Here is a 17,903-nt window from a genome sequence, read left to right as displayed (position 1 = left end):
TCTTTCATCTCCTTTATCAATCTTTTTACATAAATAGTACCAAGCTATATTTTCTCATTACAATGAGTCATATTTCAATGTCAGGCTTGCCATATCATCTATCATTTAATTACTACAGCTCTACATTACCATTAATAAATTTAGTTAGGTCTAGAAATTATATTTAAATACATATAACATTCACTTATCAAATTTATTTCATATGTATTAAAAAAAAAAAATAAAAGAACTGATTCAATCCAAAGACCGTACCTGCTTTAGAAGAGCTGGTTTCTGATTCTACCTTAACAACTTGATAGCCCTTTATATTTCATAATCAGTGTCCCCTAAACACCTTAACTAATTCAAGTATTGCTATTGATCTTAACTCTTCAGCGAAAATAAACTAATGCCCCCAATGCCCACACAAAACGTAATTATTTTCACCAACCTATGCATGGGCATCCTAGCATACTAACTGCATCTGTGCTCTGTATTCCATTCCTGTGATCTAGCTATGCCAACCATTCCCTTCTCATTTCAACTGCACCATCTAGTGCTGCTTCCTGTTCAAAATATAAAATGCTGCAGTCACTATGCCCAAACCCCAAAACACCTTTATAACCAATTTTCTTTTCAGCCAAGTTTTAAAAGATAATTAAATTTGCTATCTCTAAAGTGTTCTGGTATGGCACTGTGGGTTAATGCACTGGACTGCAAAGTTGGTTTTGAACTGCAAGGTTGGTGGTCCAAGCTCACCAGCTGCTCCTCAGGAACCCTTATGCAGGGTTGCTACGGGTCAGAACCAACTCAGTGGCACTTAACAACAACAACAAAATAGTTCTCCTATTTATTAAATTCAGAGGTCATTTTTCAGTTTTTATTTGAACTCAGTATAGCATCATTGGGCTCAAACACAGCAACGACTGTGAGGGTGGCACAGGACCAGGCAGTGTGTCATTCTATTGTACAAGGGTCACTGTGAATCTGAGCTGACTCAACAGGTACATATACCACCACCACCATAGCATCTACCACTGCTGACTGTTGACAATATACCTGCAACTATCTCTCATGTAAAGAAAACAAAAATCCTCACCACTGGACCAATAAACAACATTCTTATCAACAGAAAAAAGACTGAAGTTGTCAAGAACTTCATTCTTCTTGGATCAACTATCAAAGCAGCAGCTGACGTATTACATTAGGCAAATCTACTGCACAAGATCTTTTTAGTGTTGAAGAGCAAAGATGTCAGCTTGAGGACTAAGGTGCGCCTGACCCAAGCCATGGTATTTTCAATAACCTCATATGCATGCGAAAGCTGGACAGTGAATAAGGAAGCTTGTAGAAGAATTGATGCTTTTGAGTTACGGTGTTGGAGGAGAATACTCAAAGTGCCATGGGCTGCCAAAAGAACCAATAGATCCGTTTTGGAAGAAGTGCAGCCAGAGTGCTCCTTAGAGGCCAAGACGGCCAAACTTTGTCTCTCATACTTTGGACATATTGTCAGGAGGGACCAGTTGCTGGAGAAGGATATCATGTTTGGTAAGGCGGTAGGTCAGAGAAAAAGAGGAAGGCCCCCAACGAGATGGATTGGCCTAGTGACGGCATCGATGGACTCAAGCGTGGCAACAGTAGTGAGGCTGGCCCAGGATAGGGCAGTGTTTCCTTCTGCTGTGCATAAGGTCACTATGGGTCGGTATCAACTCGATGGCACCTAACAACAACAACAACATCTGTCCTCTAGGTGTCCATGCCAGTCTTCTTTTGGTTCTCTACTTGCCCCTCCAGTGGTTCCTTTTTAATTTTCTTTGTGGATCCTTTCTGCTGCTCCTTAAGTGATGTGTTCCCCAAGTTTAGGCCCCCTCATGTTCTCTTAAATTCCAACCCAATCTTCATGTTAATTACTTCTAAATCTGTGATCTCTGACCTAGACTTTTCTTTTCACTGTCAGGTTCAAATTGCACTTGTACAAGGGGTCTTCAAAAAGTTCATGGAAATTGGGTATTGTGAAAACACTACGCATTTTTTTTTTTTGGGTTTTGTATATCAAAATAAATTCATACCACTTGTGATAACATACCTGAACAGGACCTAGTTTGAGGCATTAAGATACCAGTTTGAAAGGAGCCTGTGTCAGAACAACAGAATTTCTGTTAAAATTGATGCACAAACAGGGTGGGGAAATGTGAAATCACTGATGCTTTACTATCAGTTTTTGGGGACAGTGCCCAGAGAAATCAACATTTTAAAAATGGGTAACTCAGTTTAAGAAGCGGAGCCCTGGGGTGGCACTGTGGGTTAATGTGCTGGACTGAAAAGTCGGTTTGAACCGCAAGGTTGGCAGTTCAAACTCACCAGCCGCTCCTTGGAAACCCTATACAGGGCGGCCATGGGCTGTTACCAACTTGATGGGACTTAACACTCAAAACAGATGAAAGCTCAAGATAAAGTTCAGTGATAGAACATCCACAGCAATTTGTGAGAAAAAAATTAAACTTGCTCATGCATTAATGAGATTAATGAGACTGATGATTAATAGCAGAAACAACAGATAACACCAAGGACATCTCAGCTGGTTCAACTCACACAATTCTGACTGAAATATTAAAGTTGAGCAAACTTTCTACTCAGTGGATGCAAAAAGATTGCACTCTATCTAATCAACTGCAGACAAGAGCAGAGCTTTCAACAGCATTGTTAAACAAGTGGGGTCAGATCCTGAAACGTTTCTTTAAGTAACTGTAAAGGAGATGAAACATGGCTTTGCCAGTTGGATCCTGAAGACAAAGCAAAATCAAAGCAATGGCTACCAAGAGGTGGAAGTGGTCTGGTGGTGGTGCTGGTGACGTGCCGTGGAGTTCGGTTCCAACTCATAGTGACCCTGTACAGGGTTTCCGAGGCTGTAAATCTTTATGGGAACAGAAAGCCTCATCTTTCTGCCGCAGAAGAGCTGGTAGTTTCAAACTGCTGACCTTGTGGTTCACAGCCTGATTCGTGGAAGAGGTCTAGTCCAATCAAAAACAGACCAGTCAGAGGAATGGTCATGGTAATCATTTTGGGAGGATCCTCAAGGCAATTTGGAATCCTGGTGTGGCGTTGTAGGGTAAGTGATGGACCGGAAGGTCAGTGTGAAGCACAAGGTCTGCGGTTCAAAGTCACCAGTCACTCCTCAGAAAGCCTATACTGGGTCTCTATGAGTCAGAACTGACTCCGATGGCACTTAACAATAACAAGGCAATTTGCTTGTTGATTTTCTGAAAGGCCAAAGAATGATAACATCTGCTTGTCTAGAGTCTTTTACAGACGTTAGCCAGAGCTTTAGCAGAAAAACCACCAGGAACAAGAGCAATTTTGTAAATGTTTTGTTGGGAAATCATTAGGCATCCAGCTTACAATCCTGATTTGGTTCCTTCTGGCTTCATTTTGTTTCCTAACCTTAAGAAATCGTTAGAAATATCAAAACATATTATTTAAATTTAGTAATTAAAAAGGAGAGTTTCTAGTAGAGAACTATATACAGGACTGACATACCATCACTTATTAATGTAATAAATGGCTGGTATCATCACTTCCAAAAGCATCTTGAACTTGTTGGAGCTTATGTTGAGAAAAAAAGTTTGCATTTTTTATTTTCATCTTTTAATTCCATTTTCCATGAACTTTTTGAAGTTCCCTTGTATGATCTACCAAATCAAATCTATTGCCAATGTACCAGCACCCGAAATTCAAAGTGTCTAAAACAGAACGTCACTTTTCCCTGATCAACTGAGTTCTACTATTGAACTCACAATCTGCATTTACGCCTTACCCGTAACTAGGAAATGCAGCTGATACCACTCTTCCTCATCCATAATCAAAGACCAAGTCCTGTTGACAATGCCACCTAAGTTTCTCTAAAGCCATTTACTGCTCTTCCTTTCACTAGACCCGGTCAACATCTCTTGCAGGAACTACTGCAAAACCCTCCTAAATGGATAAAATCTACACTATTCCCTTTCAGTCTACTCTCCAAACTCTCCTCATGATAAAGCAACTCTGAATCTATTTTTTTTTTAACACTGACTCTCTAATGACTTGCCATTGGGCCTCAGGATAAAATCGCAATTCTTTACCAAGACAAACAAGGGCCTTCATGATCTAGCCCCCATCACCCCTTCTCACAACCCCTGGTTGTACTGTACCCTAATTATTTTTCAAAGGCTAAGCACACTCTCATACTTCCATATTACAAGTTTAGCCTGAAACTTCCTACCTAACAACGTCTGCACTTTCTAAGATTCAAAGTTTTCTCATCTTCCTAGCCCCTTCCACTCTACATATATATATACTTTTATTCAGGTTTCCCTTCTGATTACTATCAAAACACAAAAATCATTTGACATTGAAAAACTATTTTATAAAACTCAACACTCTCCTGATTTAAACAAACAAATAAACAAACAACAACTTGGGACACTGGAAATAGAAAAAAAAACTTCCCAAATGTGATAAAGTGATTTTTAAATCAGAAGCCACCATCACATTATCAATTAATGCATAAACATAGGTGGCATCCTATGCTATACAGGGTCGCTATGAGTCGGAACTGACTCAATGGCACTTCATAACAACATAAGGAATAAGTTATGATGCTTAATTCTGATGTTACATCACGTTGTTGTAGTTTCTGAGGAGCAGTTGGTGGGCTTGAACTGCCAACCTTGTGGTTCACAGTCCAGTGCTGATCCTACAGTGCCACATCAGGAGTCCATGTTAATGTTACAGAAAACTTAGTAAAAGAAAGATTTAAAGCATATAAAAATACTGTTGCTGTTGTTAAATGCTGTTGAGTCAGTTCTGATTCACAGTGACCCTGCATAGCCTTTCCAAGGAATGGCTGGTGGTTTTGAACGACCAACCTTGCAGTTAGCAGTCCAGTGTTTACCCTACAGTGCCACATCAGGACACCACATAAAGAGAAAACTATAGCTTCATGCAGATAGAATGAGAATATCTTTTAAAAATTTGATAATCAACTGAAAAACAAAAAATATGAAAAACTCAGCAATGTGGCTAGCTCCAATACAAATATCACTTTGATATACTAGCAATGAACAGTTAAAAAAACTTAGGGTGTAAAAAAAGTCCCACTCACAATAACAACCTTCCTTCTATCCTCAATAGGTTTATTAATTCAAAGATGTTAATGCTCCTAAAATTAATTCACAGCTTCTAATTCAATTACACTCAAATTTCAAACAGGAGTTTTAAAAGAACCTGACAATTTGATTCTCAAGTTCATCTGGGAAAAAAAAAAAAAAAGAGTATGTATGAAGAAACCAAGAAATGTTAGCAAAGACTGAGATGTCATAACAGATACCAAAATATACTATTAAACTTTATTAATTAAAAAGGTGAGGCTCTGGTGTAGAACTATAAATAAACAGAATGGACACAACAATAAACAGATCCATACAAGCAGGGATGTGTGGGTGTGTATACACGTATGTTGTTGCTAGGTGTTGTTCATTCCATTTTTGAGTCACCCCATGAGACAGAGTTCCATCTGCTTCCTGGGGTCTTCTAAGCTATCACCTTTACTGGAGCAGATTACCAGTCTTTTCTCTTCTGGAGCCGCTGGGTGTGGTTCAAACAACTAACCTTTCAGTTAGCAGCTCACAGCTCAATCACTGTGCCACCATGGTTCCTTGTCTACACATAAAATAGCATTTTAAGGGAGTGTAAAAAGGACTGAGTCATATCATTAGTTAGAAAAATGGTCAGTCATTTGGAAACAGGTTAAATAGACTTTTGAAGTCTTATGAAGATACACCAAATACCATTAAAATTTTAACATAACAATAGAAGATATATGTCGAGGAGTCAGTTCCGACTCAGCAACTCTGTATGGGGCTTCCGAGACTGTAAATCTTTATGGGAGCAGAAAGCTTCATCTTTATCCTATGGAACAGCTGGTAGTTTCGAACTGCTGACCTTCAGGTTAGCAGCCCAACTTGTAACCACTATGCTACCAGAGCTCCTTGAAGAAAATATGTAAGACTATTTTTATGAGGTTAGGAACAGCCCAGAATTTCTGTAAGTGATGTTGTGTGCTGCTGAGTCAGTTCCAACTCATAGTGACCCTGTAGAGGTTTTTCCGAGGAGCAGCTAGTGGGTTTGAAATGCCAGTCTTGTGGTTCACAGTCCGGTGCTGACCCTACAATGCCACACCAGGACAAATAAATGATCCATCCTATGACACAGTACCATTAGTAGCTAGAGAAATCACAAATCATAACAAAACTCTTAATGGCCCCAAATAAAAAAGGGACCTGGAACATAACTACTAAATTAAATCTTTTTAAATCATCACTCCCCAAAAAAATCATTTCAGACTTCTTCTAATTGTTGTGTGTTGTTAAGCGCCATTGAGTGGGTTCCAACCCAGAGCAACCCTGAGGAGCAGCTGGTGAGCTGGAATTGCCAACCTAGTAGATCAAACCAACTCTGCAGTCCAGCGCATTAACCCACAGCACCACACCAGGGCTCCTTTCCTAATATCTGCCAATATTTTAATATCATGAATCTCTTTATGTGGGGAGCATGGTGGCTCTATACAATAAGCACTGGACTGCAAACCACATGGTCTAAAGTATGCAGTTCAAGCCCACCAGATGCTTCACAGGAGAAAGATAAAACTTTCTGCTCCTATGAAGACTTACAGTCTTGGAAACACTATATAGGGTCGCTATGAGTTGGAAACCAACTGGAGGACAATTAATACATGTAATACATAAGAGATTATTGCTGTTATGTGCCATTGAGTTGATTCTGTTTCACAGTGACACATATTGGGTTTCTGACGAGCAGCTGGTTAAGTGTGAACCAACAACATTGTGGTTCAAACCAACTTTGCGGTCCAGTACTTATCCTACAGTGCCATACCAGGATTGCTGATTTAAATGTGTTGTTGTTAAGTGCTATCAAGTTGGTTCTGATGCATAGTGACCCTTACAGGATTTCAAAGGAGCAGCTGGTGAGCTTGAACCACTGACCTTGCAGTTCAAACGGACTTTGCAGTCCAGTACATTAACCCACAGCACCACACCAGGACTCCGATTTAAACAAAGAAGAATTTAATTTTCTTCACATTCTAAAACCATTTTCAAAACCATAATTTAGTATATAATATGAAAGAAATACTTGGAAGTATTAAGTGGTTAAGTGCCATCAAACTGGTTCAGTCTCATAGTGATCCTGTACAGGGTTTCTGAGGAGCAGCTAGTGGGTTTGAATCAACAACTTTGCATGTAACCTTTTTGTTGCTGTTGTTGTTGTTGTTATGTACCGTGGAGTCGGTTCCGACTCATAGTGACCCTGTACAGGGTTTCCAAGGCTATAAATCTTTACGGGAGCAGAAAGCCTGATCTTTCTCCCACGGAACAGCTGGTAGTTTCGAACTGCTGACCTTGCAGCTCGTAACCACTACACTCCCAGAGCTCCTTTGTTGTTGCTGTTAAGTGCCATTAAGTCAACTCTGACTCACAGCGAACCTATGTAGAATTTCCGAGGTTTTTAATCTTTGCAGGAGTACAAAGTCTCACCTTTTTTCTATAGAGCAGATGATGGGTTCAAACCTACGACTTCATGTTTCCCAGTCCAGTGCTTATTCTACAGTGCCACACAAGGACTCTTTAGACGTATTAGTGAAACACTAATCTATAAATGAATCCTGGTGTGGCACTGCAGGATAAGCACTGGACTGCTAACCACAAGTTCAGCAGTTCAAACTCACCAGTCACTCTTGGAAACCCCATACAAGGTCACTATGAGATGGAATCAACTCAAGGGCACACAACAACAGCAATCTACAAATAACAAAGACTACAGCCATATCACTTTGTCTCCTTTTGCATGTGCATTTTGGTGGCAAATGAAACCTTTCATTGTTACTATCTGCATGATTTACATCTGCATGATTTGCATGTAAATTTCTCATCACCTCTCTAGTTAAAATTAAACTAATAATCATACCTGTGAAAATAATTAAGTCTATCACTTATCTAGAGAGAGAGACAAAATTTTAGAATGAAAAAAATCTGGGAGTCAACTTTGGCTCTTTCCTGATGAAACTGTTTCTACTACTTTGAACTATCTGGCCCCCTACACACGCATCTGTTTAACGTCAACTCATCCTTCATGTGTGACTTTAAATGTCATTTTCTCAGAAACAATCTAAAGGTCCTTCAGTCTAAACTAGGTTCCTCTGGTATACTCTGACAACACTTATACTTCTTCACAGAAACATCAGTAATTATGTACTTACCAATTGCTCCTCTATGTTCCTCACAACACTATAAGCACTATGAAACAAGGAGATTTGGTCTGCTCTGTACATGGCATTACCTCCCAATACTTTCATATATATAAACTTACATATAGATCCTTATTCTCAAAGTATTATTCATTTGATACATTCTTTTGGATATTTTCTATAATTAAAATAAAAATACTAAAGAAATCCCTGAAATTAGAACACAATTCTATTCAAAGGATGATGAGAAATGAATATTAAGGTAAAACTTTATAGTCGTTCAAAGGATAACCACTAGAAGTGCTCTGAGCTCCGGTATGGCGCCGTAGGATAAGACTAGACTGAGAACCGCAAGGTTGATGGTTCAAACTCACCAGCCAACCTCAAAACTCTATACAGGATCGCTGTTAAGTCAGAAATGACTCAATGGCACACAACAGAAATGCCTTACCAAATCACATAAATTCTGATGTAACATCAAGTATGTAACAACTGACATTCAATAATTACTTTTACAAGTCTTAGGAGTTCAGAGTTACCCAATGAACCAAGCCATTGTGCCAATGCATATTTCTTCCATCACAATTACACTGCCATCTGCACTATCACACCTGCAGAGTGCTTACTCTTTTGCCACCTGCCACATTGCTCTTGAAAACTGATAAGCATTTCCAAAGAGCAAGTAATAAGTGATTTTCCATTGAGCTCAGGTAAGTTAAAGTATTTATTTACTTAATTAAAACATACATTACCTGCATAGAAGGCACAGGATCTTTGGAATCAACATAAACACTTTTTAATAATGACAGCAGCTTGTCATCTTTTCTAGCAATTTTCCCCTTAATTTCTGGATGGCCTAAAGAGAAAAAAAATTAAAAATAAAAATAAGATCACCACAGTATTAAAACAAAAAATTTCCTCTAAGACCCTAAGCACAAGACAGCCACTTTTAAATTGCTTTTTAAAATAAACGTCATTATTTGAATGTTGTTATTAAGTGTCATCAAGTCAATTCCAACTCATAGGGACCCTGTGCAGGGTTTCTGAGGATCGGATGGTGGGTCTGAACCGCTGACCTTGTGGTTCCCAGTCCAGTGCTTAAGTTACAGCGCCACATCAGAAGTCCATTATTTGGACTGTTGTTGTATCACAGGGATTTTATATGTAAATTTAAGTATTAGGTCAGGCTCCAGTTCATTAGGACAATTAAAAAGGTCTTTATATCTTAATGAATGCGCTCATTCACTTCCGCTGCACAACGCCTTCCGATTCTGATTCAAGTTGCTAAGGGATTCAACCGCAGGTGCAGAAGGGACAGTCTCAATGTCACCGAACCAGTGGCTCCTCCTTCCCTGCGTCCAGCACGCCCGGTCCGCGGGCGGCTGAGCCAGGTCACCCGGCCTCCGGGCGGGACCACGATAGCGGGGGGGCCGCCCCGCCCGTCCGCTCAGGGAACCCGCAGGCCCCCCGCATCACTCACGGCTCATTTCCTCTCGAAGTAGGTTCTGGGTGGAGGGGTGCTTGGGAGCGAGAGAGGGCTTCATCTTGCTGATTTCCCGTTCCGCACGGTTCTCTAGATTGAAGTTCCTGATCGCGCGAGCCACGGATGCCCCCATCTCCTTACTGCATGATGCCCTCAGGTTCACGCTGCACGTGGGAAATCACCAAAGCTAGGCAGCCTCCGGGTCGCACTGAGCATGCGCGACCGGCCGCCCTGGGACTGGCCAGGCCAAGCGTAGGGAAGAAAGTACTAAACATACATCCGCTGCCCCCTAGCGGTTAGGAGGCCACAAGCTCCTTCTGGAACTAATCAGAGGCAGCAGCACTTTTTGATCTCCTCACGTTAGGGGCCGTTTCTAGACCCACCAACGTTTTAAGTCTAGTGGAGTCACCTAGGAGCTTTAAACCAATTCCATTCCCAGCCCTATCTCAACAGTCAGATTTCATCAGTATAGAGTCAAGCGTTAGCAAATTTTTAAGTTTCCCACGTGATTCCAAACTAGAGTCAGAACTGAAAATGAAAACCTTAGGAAAACTGACCTTGAAGTTGTTTCACAGGTCAGGTAGTTATTAACCCAAAAATATGTTTTTCTGTGTTTTATTCACTTGTAAAGGCATTCTTTTATGTGGATCATAACAAATTATGGATAACATCCGAAGATCGGGGATCTAGTCCAGAACACTTCACTGTGCTCATGCAAAACCTGTTCTAGACAAGAGGCAGCTATTGGAACAGAACGTTTGAAATTGGAAAAGGTGTATGGCCAGGGTTGTATCCTTTCTCCATATTTATTCAATCTGAGGATGCTGAGCAAATAAATCTGAGAAGGTGCATTATATGAAGAATGATTTGGCAGCTCACTAGCAACCTATAATATACAGGTGACACAACCTTGCATTTTGAAAGTAAAGACAACGGGAAGTACTTACTTCAAGAAGATCAAAGATTACAGGCTTCGGTATGGATTATGCCTCAATATAAGGAAATGTTTTCACTAAACTGGATCAATAACCAACTTCACAATAAACAGAAAACAAGTTGTCAAGAATTTCATTTTACGAGGATCCACAATCAATATCCATAGACATAGCAGTCAAGAAATCAAACAAGATGTATTGGAGGGGAAAAAAAAAGACCTCTACAAAGTGTAAAAAAGCAAAGATATCACTTTAAGGGTGAAGATGCGCCTAACAAAAGTCATGATTATTTTCAGTCCCCTCATATGCATGCAAAAGTTGGAAGACCAAAGAATTGATGCCTTCAAATTATGGTATTGTAAAAGAATATGAAAAATACAATGGGCTTCCAAAAGAAGGAGCAAATGTGTCTCATCCAAGCAGTACGGAAGTACAAGCAGATTGCTCCTTAGATAAGAGGATGGTGAGTCTTCATCTCTCATACTTTGGACATGTTGTCAGGAGGGACCAGTCGCTGGAAAAGGACATCATTCTTCATAAAGTAGTAGTGTTGTTGTTGTTATGTGCCGTGGAGTTGGTTCCAACTCATAGCAACCCTGTACAGGGTTTCCAGGGCTGTACATCTTTACGGGAGCAGAAAGCCTCATCTTTCTCCCGTGGAACAGCTGGTAGTTTCGAACTGCTGACCCTGACGTTAGCAGCTCGATTCATAACCACTACGCTACCAGAGGGCTTTGTTGTTGTTGTTGTTGTTGTTGTTGTTGTTGTCAGGTGCCATCGAGTCGGGGAACCGACTCATAGCGACCCCGTGCACAGCAGAACGAAACAATGTCCGATCCTGGGCCAACCTCACTACCGCTGCCACACTTGAGTCCATCAATGATGCCACCTGGCCAATCCATCTCGTTAGAGGTCTTCCTCTTTTTCTCTGACCCTCCATCTTACCCAGCATGACATCCTTCTCCAACGATTGTTTCCTCCGGACAATATGTCCAAAGTAGGAGAGACAAAGCTTAGCCATCCTGGCCTCCAAGGAGCACTCTGGCTGCACTTCTTCCAAAACAGATCTATTGGTTCTTTTGGCAGTCCATGGCACTTTCAGTATTCTCCTCCAACACCACAACTCAAAGGCATCAATTCTTCTACGATCTTCCTTATTCACTGTCCAGCTTTCGCATCCATATGAGGCTATTGAAAACACAATGGCCTGGGTCAGGCGCACCTTAGTCCTCAAGTTGACATCTCTGTTCTTCAATACTTTAAAAAGTTCCTGTGCAGCAGATTTGCCCAGTGCAATACGTCGTCTGATCTCTTGACTGCTACTTCCGCGAGTGTTGATAGTTGATCCAAGAAGAATGAAGTCCTTGACAACTTCAATCTTTTCTCCATTGATAAGAACGTTGTTTATTGGTCCAGTGGTGAGGATTTTGTTTTCTTGACATTGAAATGCAATCCATATCGAAGGCTGTGCTTTTTGTTGTTGTTAGGTGCTGTCAAATAGGTACCAACTCATAGAAACCTTATGCACAACAGACTGAAACACTGCCCAGCCCTATTCTACGCTTGATCTCATCGCTGCCATTGTGCCAATCCATCAGGTTTGGGGGTCTTCCTCTTTTTTTTGCTGACCTTCCACTTTACCAAGCATGAAGTCCTTCTCTATACTATTAAGTGCTGAGTTACTGCATCATTCTCTAGTCTTTTTTTTTTTAAATCAGCAGAGACCTCCATGTAGCTCAACATAAGGAGCAGGCAATAAGACAGTGGAAAATAATGAGTGTTGCTGTATTACATCCTCAACCCCCACCCCATACACACACACACTTCCTTCCACCATTTCTGAATGGGTGACAGCGAAGGAAACAGATTTCCAAAGTTACACTATTTTTCAGAAATGGCGGTGGTCACATTTTTAGTGTTTTCGTGTTCTCAGTTCTGCATAGTAAATTAAGAAGATTATTTTTTAGCCAATTAGAATCAAGGGGGAAAAAATGAAGTAAAGATAGTGGAAAAAAAGGAGCAATTTTATCTGAGGAAAATTAATATAGTTGTTAAATATAATGGTTAATCCCAATGAACCCACCACAAGGAACATAGTTTCTGCTGTTGATTATTTTGAAACATTTTTGCTGGGATTAATTAGTGTTTGGTATTTAGTAGAGGCTAAAACCTGTGTTCTCTGGTAGAGTTGTTGGGAAGTTATCCTGAAGGTGGCAGTCTGCTCCAAGATTTCCATCTTTGAGACTTTTGAGTGTGCTCATAGCTCAATATTTGTAACCAATGTTTTGTATTTTTGTGGGTGCCAAGAAATCTGCCTCATCCTATGTACTGCAATCAATAGTTCCCTTAGCAGTTCCACTCATTGCCTGTTAACAAGTTTAGTTGTTGTTATAAGTGCCATTGAGTAAGTTCCAACTCACAGCAACCCAATATACAACAGAACAAAACACTACCTTGTCCTGGGCCTTCCTCACAATTGTTGTTATGTTTAAGTTCATTATTAGAGCCACTGTGTTCATTCATTTTACTGAGAGTCTGCCTCATTTTTGCTGACCCTCTACCAAGTATGATACCATTCTCCATGAACTGGTCCTTCCAGATAACGGATCCCAAGTATATGAGATGAAGTCTCACCATTCTCACTTCTAAGAAGTATTCTGGCTGCACTTCTTCCAACGCAGATCTCTTCCTTTTTCTGGCAGTCCATGGTATATTTAATATTCTCTGTCAACACCATAATTCAAAGGCATCAATATTTCTTCAGTTTTCCTCATTAATTGTTCAGTTCAGTGTTTTACAAGTGAAAAATTCATTTCATAGAAGTTCCACTGTACTTCTGGAAGCATGAAAAAAGTAATTTTAGAAGATGAATTAAGTATCTGAGGCTTTGGAGATTGGGGCATAAATTAATTCCTTGCATTCTAATAGATAAAGCTTGGATTCAACAAAGAAGGAGCATCTCTGAGCTGCACCAGCTGCTTCGTGTGGCCATGTCTGCTCATACTTAAGTCCATAAAGGGCAGAACAAAGGCAGATGTATACCACTTGTTGTTGTTATTGTTGTTAGATGCCATCAAGTCTGGTCCAATTCATAGTAACCCAGCGCTGTCCTCACAACTGTTGGTATATTTGAGCCCATTGTTGCTGCCACATCGCCAACACATCTTATTTGGGATTACCCTCTTTTTCACCGATCCTCTACTTTCCCAAACATGATGTCCTTCTCAGGGACTGGCCCCTCCTGACATCCAAAGTACAAAAGACAAAGTATCCCCATCCTCACTTCCAAGGAACATGGTGGCTGTACTTCTTCCTCAACAGTTTTGTTGGCTCTTCTGACAAGCCCATGGTACTTTCAGTATTCTTTGTTAATATGCTACCTCAAAGGTATCCATTGTTCTACTGTACTTCTATTCATTGTCCAAATTTCACATGTATATGAAGCGATGGAAAATACCAGAGATTGTGTCAGTCAAGTCACATCTTAGTCCTCAAATTGACAATTTTATGCTTGAACACTTTAAAGACATCTTTTGGAGCAGATTTGCATAATGTGATGGTGGTAGTAGTGGTGTGGTGTCAAGTCAGTTCAGACTCATAGCAACCCTGTATAGGATTGCCGGAACGGTAAACATTTATTAGAGCAGGAAGCCTCATTTTTCTTCAGCATAGTGGCTCATAGATTCGAACTGTTGACCTTTCAGTTAGTAGTTCACGTTGTAACCCACTATGGTACCAGGGCTTCTTGTATAACGTGGCTTGATTTCTTGATTGTTGCTTCCATGAAGGTTAATTGTGGATCCAATCAAAATGAAGTCTTGGACAACTTCACCCTTCTCTCCATTTATCATGATGCTATTTATTTGGCCAATTGTGAGGATTTTACATTGAGGTACAATCCATACTGTACTCTTTGATCTTCATCAGTATTTCAAGTCCTCTTTGTTTCCAGTAACAAGGTTATGTCATCTGCATATCAAAAACTGTTAGTGAATCTTCCTCCAATTCTGATGCCAACTTCTTCATAATAATTCAGCTTTTCAGATTATTTGTTTACTACACAGATTGAATAATTATGGTGAAAGGACACAACCCTGGTACACATTTTAAAATCCTGATTTTAAACCATTCAGAATCCCTTTGTTCTGTTTGAACAACTGTCTTTTGGTCTATGTACAGGTTCCTCTTGAGCACAATTAAGTATTTTGGAATGCCCATTCTTTACAATGTTTATCCACAGTTTGTGATAACCCACACAATCAAATGCCTTCTCATATTCAATAAAGCACAAGTAAATATCTATCTGGAATTCTTTGCTTTCAGCCAAGATCCATCTGATGTCAGCAAGGATATCCCTAGTTCTACAATCTCTTCGGAATCCGGCTTGAATTCCTGGTAGTTCCTTGTCAATGTACTGCCTCAACCATCTTTTAAATATTCTTCAGCAAAATTTTACCTGCATGTGATATTAGTGAAATAGTATGATGTTTTGCGTCTTCTACTGAACCAACTTTATCATGTAATCTCCAGCATTATTTCTATCTCCAAGATCATTTTACCAGTTACTGATCCTTCTTCTTTGTTTCCAACTTGTACATTCCAATCACCAGCAATTATCAATGCATCTTGATTGCATGTTTGATCAATTTCAGCCTGGAGGAGGTTGTTATTGGTGGTAGTCTGCAGTGGAGTGGATTCTGACTCATAGCTACCTGTATATCTATCATCTTTCTCCTGCAGAGCACCTGGTGAACTCGAACAGCTGACCTGGCAGTCAGCAGTCTAATGGGCAACCCACTACACTACCAGGGCTCCTTGAAGGAGTTGGTAGAATTTCTTCACCACTGATTGACTTTTGTGGTTGGTACATAAGTTTAAATAATAGTGCTATTAACTAGTCTTCCTTATAAGTGCATCCTATCACATATGGAATTGTACTTGAAATACTCCTTTTGATGATGAATGAGATGCCACTAGAAATACACAATTAACTGTCACTCTTTGAGGATCATCAAGGTGATGAAACCTGAACCACCAGTCCATAATTCCAGCTCTATTGGTCAAAACAAATTAACAGAAGTCTGAATTCAGAACTTACTGTAGGCTTATGGGAAGTGCTGAAGTCAGATCCCCAAAGGAAGTATCTCTAAGATGCTATTCAAATTAAGTTTCTCTTTGAATGGAGTATTATTAGAGGTACATATTGCTGAATGTCAATATACCCAGGGTATTGCCAACAGTTGCTGCTGTTAAGTGCCATCGAGTCCAATTCTGACTCCTAGCAACCCTGTATAGGGTTTCCAAGGAGCAGATGATGGATTTGAACCACCAACCTGTGGTTAGCAGCCCAATGCTTATTCTACAGAGCACACCAGGACGAGAATATAGATTCTATGAAGATACGATTTTTTGTCTATTTTGGGCCTAGTGCCATCAACAATAGTATAGTGCTGAGCTCAAGACACAATGTTCACTACTTAAATTGCTATCTCTTTTCCAGAGGTGCAGGGAGAAGGTTGAAAAAGAACCAAAGATCTTTTGAAGCCTTGTTCTACAGGACTAATAAAAGGGTTATTCTTCAAGCATGTAATAAAAAATAACAATTTAAAAATAAATATTTTGAATTCAATTTTTATTTGAAGATTAGCATGCTCTGCACACTTGATGGCACTGTTGGGTTCATTAAGGTTGGAATATGGGTGGAAATCTGAAGCATAAAATTCTAGCTGCTTTTTCCTGGTGTCGGCAACAAAAACAGTCCTGAGCCAATCTTTTCCTTCACCCTCTTCAATCTCTCTTTCTTACCTCCACTTTTACTATTGCCTGTTCCTTCATTTGAAGAAGTCCAATCACCTTAAGGCCAAATGAGAAGTGACTCAAGGAGCCTATGACAGTGCCAAGAGGTTTCATTGGCCAAACCCCAACCACTAGAGAGACAGCACAACAGACTTGTGGAGAAATAACTCATTCTGGCTGATAGCAATTCTCTAAGGGGCCAGGGGATTGTAAAAGTACAACCCAAGTAACGTATAAGCATCTCAAGCTTGGCCAAGCCTATAGCAATTCAGGGCTGTGAATTAGTGAAACCTAGAATTGTTGGGAGAGAAATAAACAAACAAACAAAACAAAACAAAGCAGGCTTTGTGCAGATCCAGTATTCATACTGAGAGATGCTGAGCTCATTCATACATGAGACCTTCAGACTGGCAATTATGCCCAGATGTCTGCTCAGTGGCTACTGTACTTATGACAATTGTCATTGTATTAGTTTCTTATTGTTGCCATTGAACCATCACAAACTTAGTGACATTTATTATCCTATAGTTCCAAAGTTCAGAATGGATTTCATGTGGCTAACATAAAGGTGTTGGCAGAGTTTCATTCCTTCCAGGGGGTCTAGGAGAGTCTCCAATTTCTTGTCTTTTCCAACTTCTATGGGCTACCTGTATTCCTTGGCAGCCAGTAATCTATTGCTCTCACCTCTGTGGGTTCATCTCTGATTGACCCTCCTGTCTCCATTGTTCCCCATTTGCATATGAGGTGACATAACACAGGGTTTAGGCTTAGGACATGGAAATCTTTTCTTTTTTTGAGGGAGGGCATATGGTCATTGTTCTGCCTATCACAGATAACATATTCCAAAAATCAATTGGTCAATTTACTAAAATAGGAAAGTAGAATTATAGAATGCTTAGTATGTTTTCATTCATTCATTCATTCAACGGATATTTATTGAGCAGTTATTGTGTGCCAATCACTCTCCTTAGAAACCCTAGACAGGGTTGCTATGAGTCAGAACCAACTCGACAGCACTTAACAACAACAACTACAATCACTCTTTTAGGTATTGAATAAAATATACAAAACCCTAGCCCTCGTGGATTTTATATTCTCGTGAAACTTCCTGATTGTTGAAAGAATAAGGAATATAAAACCATGTTGTTTGGGCAGCACTATTCCTTCTCTGAAGAACTGGGTAGGGATTCACAGTGGCTCACTAGCAATTTGCCAGTTCTGCACCCACCACGGGGAGGTAATTCTGAGGTTCCCAGCTCTCATCTACACTGGAATAACTCAATGAGCAGCATGAGAACACTCCTGTGTATAAAGCAACAGGACTTCCCATAAATGTGGCATCGTAGAGATATCAGAAGTCCACTGCTTTCCTCTCCTCTTGCTGTTTTTCCCTGCCACATTATTTTCCTTG

General features: G+C 40.2%; 1 protein-coding gene across 1 annotated transcript in view; it reads right to left on the bottom strand.

Annotated features, from left to right (window-relative positions):
• The window catches only part of NDUFAF4 (NADH dehydrogenase (ubiquinone) complex I, assembly factor 4), a 77,536-nt gene extending 67,642 nt beyond the window's left edge, over positions 1 to 9,894 (bottom strand). Inside the window, exons 1-2 of the mRNA XM_006865863.1 lie at positions 9,759 to 9,894; positions 9,031 to 9,134 (exon numbers count right to left, since the gene is read on the bottom strand). Coding sequence (XP_006865925.1) covers positions 9,031 to 9,134; positions 9,759 to 9,894 — 240 coding nt within the window. The remainder of the gene's footprint in view (positions 1 to 9,030; positions 9,135 to 9,758) is intronic.
• Between the last annotated feature and the right edge of the window lie 8,009 nt (positions 9,895 to 17,903).

Source organism: Chrysochloris asiatica, unplaced genomic scaffold, assembly GCF_000296735.1.
Source record: "Chrysochloris asiatica unplaced genomic scaffold, ChrAsi1.0 scaffold00084, whole genome shotgun sequence".
Lineage (NCBI taxonomy): Eukaryota > Metazoa > Chordata > Mammalia > Afrosoricida > Chrysochloridae > Chrysochloris > Chrysochloris asiatica.
This window is presented reverse-complemented; position numbering and strand designations above follow the sequence as displayed.